At 31.5% G+C, this 9,912-nt stretch overlaps 1 protein-coding gene and 1 long non-coding RNA gene across 4 annotated transcripts in view; one reads left to right on the top strand and one right to left on the bottom strand.

Moving 5' to 3' along the window:
- LOC109540307 (adenylate cyclase type 6) overlaps positions 1-9,912 on the bottom strand; it is a 232,004-nt gene that overhangs the window by 58,972 nt on the left and 163,120 nt on the right. For both annotated transcript variants that reach the window (XM_048665026.1, XM_048665025.1), the window contains exons 11-13: positions 8,728-8,877; positions 5,745-5,866; positions 2,636-2,728 (exon numbers count right to left, since the gene is read on the bottom strand). In XM_048665026.1, the coding sequence (XP_048520983.1) occupies positions 2,636-2,728; positions 5,745-5,866; positions 8,728-8,877 (365 nt within the window). The remainder of the gene's footprint in view (positions 1-2,635; positions 2,729-5,744; positions 5,867-8,727; positions 8,878-9,912) is intronic.
- LOC125503896 overlaps positions 1-9,912 on the top strand; it is a 309,807-nt gene that overhangs the window by 137,794 nt on the left and 162,101 nt on the right. The window lies entirely within an intron of this gene.

The following is a 9,912-nucleotide window of genomic DNA, read 5'->3' as shown; positions in this document are numbered from 1 at the left end:
ATAACGAAAAAACATTGAAGTTAAATTCGAAAACTGTATATTAAATGAACATTAAAATCGGCAACTGTATGGTATCGGAGAGAAAAAAATTGTAATATTATAAAAGTCAAATGTACTATTCACTCTCTGATTTGGCACCATGAGTTCAACTAACGAAACAGAATATATTATACAGTAAATGTAAATTACCAATATTATAATTATTAATGCGTAATGATATAAATTTACGAATGAAACAATGAAACTGGGTTGGGGCTTTATATGCTGTGTACGATTAATTTATCTCCGCTTTACGCTGGAATTATATTTTTAATTTCAATTATAATTTGAGCTGAAATAAAATATTTTGGAGGAGTCCAAGCTATCAGTTTTCAATAGAATCACTAAATTTTATCAAGTTTTAACCTGTTGAGCAATTCTGCCCACAACTTCATCCACCAACCACATCTTGCATAGTATATCCATATGCAAAACACACAAATTATTACTAGATTTATACAGGTCCTGGCTTAAGACTTGATAAAAAGTTTCAAAATGTCTTGGAATTCTTCATCTTCACCTTCCAGTTCCTGCTATGGGGCATTTCTACCTTTAGCTGTTTTTTTTTCGTAATGTATAGATACTTTTAAGGATATCATACCGAATGGACAAACACGTTTACTAACATTTTAAATTATGCTCTTTTTGTTGTAAAAACATTTTATACAGTGGGTTTATAATTGAGATACCTATGTCGTTTTCGACTGTTTTTTAAAATCAGGATTCTAAAACTGAAATATCAAATATATGAAGCCACTCGTTAGAACTAAATATCAACTTTTATTTTCTATAATAATAAAAGATACTTAACAAACATATACTAATTTGAATAATAAACAAACCGATCCAATTCAATTAAGTTTCTTCACTACATAAATGCTCAATATGTTCTCCATTAACTAACTTACAATATGCTGAACGGAACTGAAACTCATTTTGATCAATCCTAATTTAAGTCTGCTAATAGTCTTTTTTTATTACAACTCAGAACACTTTCAACAACAACTTTTACAGTTTTTTCTTAAACATCCGGCGAGCTAGGAGATCATTGAAATGGTTGCTCTTCTTCGAATCGATTAGCCTCGAAATATGTCATCCATATTGTTACGGAGTGATGTTACAAAATAAGGATTTTGTTGAAATGAGATTTTTCTCTTCGGAACATCGCCAAATTGGGAGCTAGTTCCTCCAGCAACTTACCGCAAAAGTTCCAAATATCCCGAAAATTAATATGTCCTTGCAAGAAAATCGTCTTATTACTCGAGCACGTTTACTTTTCCCGGCCCAACCACTAGTAGTTTTTCTTCATGCAGTGTGGGTTTTTGTTTGCCCGATAACGACAACTTCGACGATTTACTTTACCATTTCACCGAAACGATAATTACTCCGAAAGCAGTACGATGTCTATGTTTACAAGATGTCTGTCTAGTAGATTCATTAGTTGTTGCAAAGTGAATCGTCTATCCGGATGATCTTCGATAAATTGTTGGAAAATTTACATGGTTATTTTGTAAGAATTAAATTTTAGAATTTTTATGATTCTCTAGAGATATACCGAGTGGAAACGTGAGGGTTTTCTGAACAGAAACAAGAACACTAATTTTAACATTTTCATTGAAGATTGAACACACTTTGACGATGATTGATTTTTCTAACGCGATCATTTTCTCGGAATTGTTTACGTTACGTTGCAATATGGGACGATCAGGATATTTCTCTCTGAGCGATAAATGAGTAACTTCGTTTTCCGATTTTATTCTACCACTGTAGCTAATCTTCATTAGAATTTCAGGTTTCAGTGTTTGATTGACTTTTCAATATAATAAATGTTTTCGCTATTTTGGAAACTTCTCTAGTGTTTTTCTGACTCAATAGCTTAAGCCAAGTGGAAAACCTTGTAGTTTTTATTGGTTTGAGCAAAGTGTTGGCATAACGCTGTATTTCAAAGTTTTTTATTCAAAATAAAGCTTGTGTCTACGATTTCTTAAAACAAAAGTGTTTTGCACTAAAAAAGTACTTGCTCCAGTAGGACAACAGTGTATTTTCCGAATATACTATATGTCCAAAATATAGCTACCTTACTACAATATGCATAGCTTCATCAGACATCCTATTTTTCCTTAAATTATGCCTATATTATCATTATTGACAATTAACCCGAATGAAAAACATAATTAATTTGTATATATTTTGTTGGTTTCATCTGTTTAAATGCATGTGGCTGAATAACTTACAAACATGTACCGCAGCAAAATAGCAGAACATTGTTTTTCCATTCATGTATTTGCAAAGACGCTTAATGGAGCTTATCGAAGTTCTGGAAGTCAAAAGTTTTAAAGAAAAAGAGATAATCTCTAAGCTTGGAGTAAGTTACTCGTTAGATAATCGACAAGTTAACTATGTGGCTTTAGCCCGCAATAAAAAGCAATGATTGCACTTTTTTTAAAGTTGTTTTGTTGCTGTCGAAATTTAATCGATAAAATTGTGGTCCAAGAACTAAAGTTATCTTATATATTAAACGAAGGACAATTGTGCCGCAATTAATCTTTTTATTATCTGAACAAAAATGCCAGAACTACTTAGGAGTAAAACTTACCGAGCAAACAGTTCGTTAAGGATGCGTACGAGTTCTTCTGCTGTGCACTGATCCGATAAGGTCGTGAACCCGCAAATATCGGCGAACAGGATGCTGCAACAGAGAGGAAAATGTAATGGGACCGTAATTTATGAGCCTCATGTAAATGCAAGTTCTTCTCATCCAATCGTAATTTATCTTATCTGATTTTTGTGCCATTCTACAGCGCTCTATAGGTCAACTGACAATTGCATATTGGGTGGAACCATTCACATTTGAAAGTTGGAAAAAACTCAAATAATATAAAAATAATAAATCTGAATCGGAAATTTGATTGAGTTTTTACCTAGTTCTTTGTATCTGCTTTTAACGATGCATTGATATGTGCACACATATCTCACACAACATGTGAGATTGGTTGAAAAGCCGAAACGAAATGAAATATTTGATTTGGGCGTAAGTCTGGAAATTTGATAAAAACAAGTACTCTTATACAATTGAAGGCAATTCACCAAAATGAAATGTCGCAAAAAGACGCTTTTATTGATTAGAAGCGTGATAGTAATTAACTTAAAAAAAAACGCAAATCCACATTTTTTTTACACAAGTAATAAATAAAAAGTTAAAAAATAATTTACTCGATATGAGTGATAAATATGATCGGTATTTTAAGAACATGTATTGAAATACAATGCAATAAAACTATTTATTTTCCACTTAAAAATATTTTTTCGAAAGATTCAATTAATTTCAATTCTCTACTAAACACTGTCGCTTCATATACCTACTTCCACAAGAAAAGAAAAAGAAAGTAAAAAACGGCAAATATTGAAAAAAATTGAAGAGAACGCGTTTTTATCAAAAAACTGCTGATTTTTACCCATGCTTTTTGCGTTGAAGAATTTTAACTTTTCTGAAATGGATGTCATGTTAAATAAGACTTGCCCCTACTTACCCAACCGTGGGTTTTTGCTGAATTTTCTATGTAAACCTGGATCATACATAGTTATGTGACAGTGATAAACGCGTTATTTCAGATTTGCCATAGAAAGTACAACAAAACAAGTCGACCTTTACCCATAAAAATGTAATCGAAATATAGAGGTTCATACGTGCAGCGTTTAAAGTGCAATTATAGATCCTACATAGAGTGTCGCTCTTAATTTTCGTAAAAAAATATTATGAACGTTTCTAGGTTGATAAAAGTAGGTACAGATTTCGAGATGTGTTAGTCGTCATCAGCTGGATTTAGCTTAAAACGTAACTCCCGAAATATGCATTTGAATTGCGCTCATGTATTTTACATCAGTTGAGGGCTAATAGCTCGAAACCGGCCATAGTTTATATAAGTAATAGCAATTCTTAATAATTTGCGAGCGAGCAAAAAAGTGGTTTGATTTCTAATAAAACGTCTATTATTAGACATCCCGAAAAATGACTATACATTTGTTATTCTATTCTGTCGAATACCTATAAACATTTTCCAAAATTAAGCCTGATAAATTTTCTCTTATACCGACTCCCGCTTTAATGACTTCAGCATTTACGAACGTAATGCTTTTGAAATATTCAACGCGACTAAAGCTTATAACTTTTAAATAAATACGAATCATCCACTTCTGAGCAAGCAAAATAAGCAGTAACAAATTTACAGAAAAACTTTTTTTTAAGAACAAGCAGTGTACGTCTTTAACGAAAAACAATACTTGGCATACTATTCGCCTGTAAAATGTCTATTTACTCAAAAAAACTCTTTATATTTGCCTCAATTTTTATTAATTGAATCAACTTTCCCGGTTTTGCAATAACTTTTCACATGTACCAGATCAAAACAGGACGGTTCGCTTAATTGTTTCTACTGTGTAATTTGATTAAACTCATCGGCAATTTTCCAATATTTTATTGCCATTATACTCGATTTTATATTCGTTTAATTTCAGTAAAATTAACAGTTAATCGTAAATTAAATTTATTAGTTTATTAGTGTATAGAATCATATATTCATTTTATTTACATTTATCCACTGAATAAAAATCAACATGATCGTCTGGCAAATGCGAATTGAGTTGATTTTCGAATGTGTCAATTTAATTATCATTTATTATACTGTTAAGTATAATATAGGCGGGTTAATATCGGTGCCAGTTTCTAGTTGAATGAATGAAATTTGTTTGATGGCGGAATATTTTCGAGTTCAACGTCGGCTTTAATTAGGATTTCCAGAAAAGTGTCGGTTAACTTCATATTAGCTTTTTCTTTTATCCCAATTCATGTCCAAAGAAACGTTGGGTTCATGCGCCAGTTTGTAATATCAGCAATGAAATTCTAAGATGTAAGCAGTGGAAGTGGAGTGCAAAATACGTTTAATGCTTTTATTAAGTTTACAAAGAAAGTGGCTTTTCCTTTGATACGGAAATAAGGAACGAAAAGGTGTAATAAATACGTTTAGGTTTTCCTTACTGATTCATTTACTCATTCAATGTATTAGTGTTAAATAAATTAAAATCTCAAGCACAATTAACTAATTATAAACAAAACGTAAATTTTCCAAAAGGTGAAATTGTCTTGGGACTTCAATTGGGTTACAAAGGATTGAGATAAAAAAGCAAGGGGTTCTTAATAGGTGTCTATATTTGGAGCGCTGGAAAAAAAATCGTTTGACCAATAGTCCAAATACGCCTTTTAACGGTGTCAGAGAGCTCTTAAAGGCTTCTTAACCGGTTCAGTTAGAGGACTGAAGCAATAAAATGTTGTACAGATTTTATGGGTTATTTTTGATATTATATTTTCATGATTTTAGAAAAAGTAGAAAAAAGAAAATAATAAATAAAAAAGTCTAGAATAAAATAAATTTTTAGTTATACAACAGGGAAATTTGAAAAATTATCTAAATGAAGAAGTGACATAAATCTTACTTAGAATTTCATTTACGTCATAAGAACCTCTAAAAAATCGGTAACATTTATCTTATTTATATATTTATTATAGAACATTCATTCAGAACAGAAAAATTATTTTATCAAATTTTCGGAAGCCTATACTTGTACCTCGATGCTCGAAATTTACGAACATTTTTTAAGAACTTACACACAGAAAAACATTGTGACTAACTGCTTTTACCAACACTTACCTTACATTATCATGCCTTTGAATGTAGATTTTGTGGAATTGTTCTTCTTTAGGTTGACCGGCAATGTCGGCTTTCATTTCCATTGCCACATGTCGAGGCAGTACTGACAAAAGTAGCCTTTCCTAAAAGAAAACAAACTAAAATTTAAATATAATAAAAAATTTATTTTGTTAAATTATGTTATTATTATTGTTGGTCAAATTGGAACTTATTCATCAATTTAATAAATTTGATTAAATTTGTGAAGAGCATTGTATTGAAGACTCATCTTCTTCAGTGATTATTACAATTTCTCGCATTAAGCAGGAATTGAAGATTATCAATGGATGGTAACGTAATATTGTATAGGAATAGATTTGTAAGAAATGATTATAATCGATGTTGCTGTTTTTCTGCTTGTCAATGAACGGCAATAAAGAATTATTGACTACATGCTTGAAAAATGGCTTTCTCTTCACAAAAACACAGCAGGATATTTGCAGCTGTAATTAAAATTGTTACAATACATACATTCATAATATATGTAGTCCAGCCTAATAATTTTGAGTATAAAGCCCATCACAACGTTTTTTTTATGCGAAAAGCACTTAAACAGGAATAAAACGGAGTAGACGAGAGCATTTTGTCCGCTCTCGTTGTACTCTGCTCCACCTTTGAGAATTCTTATCTCCAATGCAAAGAACAAATTACACGGAATTTTGCTTTATGCCAGAAGAAATTAAATCTATAAAAATGCTTTCATGTGAAAAATGGTCTTCGATAATCAAGCCCATATAAAAACTGTTTACAAAAGTATCCGATTTTGGTTAAAGAAATATTTTGCTTTATATGTACACAAGCAGCAGCAGTTTAAATTATTCATCTCTATACATTTTACTAAGTGCTTTCGTAAAAGAGAAGAATGTAGCTCATGCATATAAAATATGCAAGTACTTTAAAATATTTCATGGACTTAACGGACAATGGAGATAAAGAAGATTGTATCTACTTCAGCTGGCAAATTTGCAGTGTCGAAATTACTCGGCTTTTGTTAAGAAAGGAGCATTTCAGTCTTCAATATTATTGTCGTTGTAAGAACCATCAAGTTCTGAAGTATACTCATATAGAATAATGTCGAACCCGAACGGAGTTTGCGATATACAAATGTGGAAATAATTCCCGTTTTTCATAAGAGAGCAAATATTTATCATAGGTATTTGATATTTCAACTTCAATTTCAATAACGGACTTTGCTTTCGACCTTAAGCAACAAAACAACATTTGTGTATTAACTCATATGAACTAATTCTAACAGAATTTCGCCAAGTTGTTTTATTAGTTCTGTGCTGGATAGTTAGATTAACGAACACTGGGTTAAATCGGGCACAATATGTAGTCCTAATCTTTCAGCTAGACCAAGTGACGGCAAGTATTGTTGCATGTGTGTTTTCGTTATCGAAATTTCCTTTTGTGTTGAAAAGTTACTGATTACTGCCAATGTGTTCAGATTTCAATAGAATAAGAAGTAGGTATTTTTCGGAAATACGGTTTTTAAAGTGCGTAAATAAATAGTGAAATAAACGAACACGAAACAGAAATAACTAAATATGAGGTTATTCAAATAATAAAGGACCCACCACGGGCCACGACAAGATTAACGCCGAAGCACTTAAATTAATTGCGAAAAGCGAAAGCAAAGCTTTTACTCAAGATAACATTAGAAGGAATTTCAATCAACCGGGAACTGTTAGTGTAATGTAGAAATACTCGATGATAACGAGTCGTTGAATGCGTTTGAAACAGACTGAGTAAATTTAAATAATAAAGAGACACAAAACAATCAATGAAAGCTACATATTAAGGCCAAACAACTTTAATCAAGTTCCTTCAACCCACTTTGAGAAACAAAAAGACGATAATTTTAAATGAAACTTCGAACAAGGACAATTCGTTTTTGAAAAAGACGTATTCAAGGTTTCGCTAAGTGAGTCCTTATAGTTCGTCATTAAAATTTCGCTTTTTTAGCCTGGTAAATTCCTCGTTTGTGTTAAAAACCTAAATTAAAAAATGAGTGTTTTATAAAAAAAATCATTAAGAACTTTATTACCAGAACGAACTACTAAGCAAAGTTCCACCCACTTAAAATGTAACTGATTCGTCTCATCGTGTAACTTTATTTCGCATTCCACAAAAAATTACGTGCACTGTTTTAACTTCAACAAAATTATTTACTGCACAACTAAAAGCAGATAATGAACATTTGAAACGCGAAATATTTATAAAATACCTTACGCAAGTATTTTAAATAATTTCATATAATTGTCTGAAACATTATTTGAAAATTTGCTGATTTGCCAAGTTTCCGTTATAATAACCACTTAAAAACGCGTTAATAGAAAAATGTAAAGGTGCAATTTAAGCAAGGTCGCCTGCCTAATCCGCATAAAAATCAATTTACCATAATAGGGTTTTTCTTATCCGGGAAATTCACGCAGCCACCTGAACTTTTAACATCCTATGTTGCTGCTTACAATGGCATTTTTCGCGACTAAATTAAAGTGGAAAATATCTTTACGGTAAGACAAACACTTTAGAAGTTTTTCTATTAAAAGGTAATCACTCTTCCCCGCTGCGGTTAAAAAATTGACAATGAAAACTCAGCATTGTGTTGAAACGGCGTAGTTAGTTCAGCACAAAATAAAGCAATTTAGAATTGTATTCATTACATACACATTTTGAGTTACACAAAGTGAGCGAGTATAATGTCGTGTCCTGAAATATTTAATATTGGTAAAGTAAGTAAAGTTAACTAAGTTTCCAACTATAAGAAGCCAATTAGGAATCAAGTGCATGGAAACTGCACCTGACGAAACAAAGAAAATTGTTAATAAAATGCAAACGAGAGAGTATAAAGAAATTCTCGCCATTCGTAAGAAGCGAGAGCCAAAATAAAACCAGAAAAATACAATAAACAGCTAATGGAGAGAGAAAACATAAAAGTTACCTGCTGTTGATTTTCCCTTTGTATTTTCAAGCGGGCTTCAATGCATTGTCTTGTTTCTAAAAAAGCTTTCCTCTGGGCGACTTCTCTTGGATAATGGGTACAGACGCCTGCGAGATTAGCGCACAACAAAATAATAAAATTGCTGATTACCTGGAACAACAAATGAGAGTAAATCCTATTGAAAATTAGGTCCGTGTTTCTGAACTTGGTGTAAATATTGAAATTGACCATGCGAGTGTCAACAGAATGTAGAATAGAAAATAAATAAATTATACCGATTTTAAATTTGCAATAAATATGTGGAAATTGCCGTAAATCATAAAATTAAATCGGACTCACCATTTGTAATGTATGTAGCTTTTCATTCGGGAAATTGAACTGAATCTAGGAATACCCAATAGGGATATTTATTTAACTTAAAATGATCGTATTTTGCTCATGGTTTTCATTTTACCACTAAGCTTTTGATAGGAAGATAATGGCAATATTGGTCATAATGAATATTTAAATTGCGATCTAATTTGGTTTAGCTCATAAAACCGTCCGCTGACTGGCAATTTAAATTTATAGAGATGTAATTTTCGATGTTTTATATAGGGAGATCCAACTTTGGAGCCTATCTTTTGCAAGGATATGTTTGCAGGGTGATTCAAATTGGCTCTACTCCTCTGAATCTGTTGTCTGACATTTATTAAGGAGTATAGAAAAATTACTGAATATTCTCATAAAAATACAAATAATAAAGTTTATAACAAATGAAGTTTTTCCTATTAAAATTAGGTAAATACCTGTTGCTTTAGTAATCAAACGTGTGAAAAAAACTGAAAAACCAAGTGAAACTAAAACCAAAGAGAAAAACGCCGATTAATTTATAAATTCGTCACCCCAATCGGAGGAGAAAATGACTCGTTTTACTTCATAACATCTGTTTTTTTTTTGCTTACAAGATTGGATCTCATATAGTTACATAAATCTCCGGTGGAGACATTTGTAATAACAGTAGATAAGGAGCCATCTTTCAAACTATGGCGAAATTTTCTTAAAATTTGGAGGTCTAATGAAATATATGGAAAACCTACCTATCAATGCCTTTAATGCCTGGTAAAATTTTCAATTAAATGTTATTTGCATTTAAAATGCAACTGACTAGTAAAGTGAGATTAGTCAATATTTGATTTACAAACG

The sequence above is a fragment of the Dendroctonus ponderosae genome, unplaced genomic scaffold (genome assembly GCF_020466585.1).
Source record: "Dendroctonus ponderosae isolate FM_Combo_2020 unplaced genomic scaffold, Dpon_F_20191213v2 Dpon_F_20191213_3, whole genome shotgun sequence".
In the NCBI taxonomy this organism is placed as follows: domain Eukaryota; kingdom Metazoa; phylum Arthropoda; class Insecta; order Coleoptera; family Curculionidae; genus Dendroctonus; species Dendroctonus ponderosae.
The sequence above is the reverse complement of the archived record's forward strand: the minus strand, read 5'-3'. Positions and strand labels throughout refer to the sequence as shown.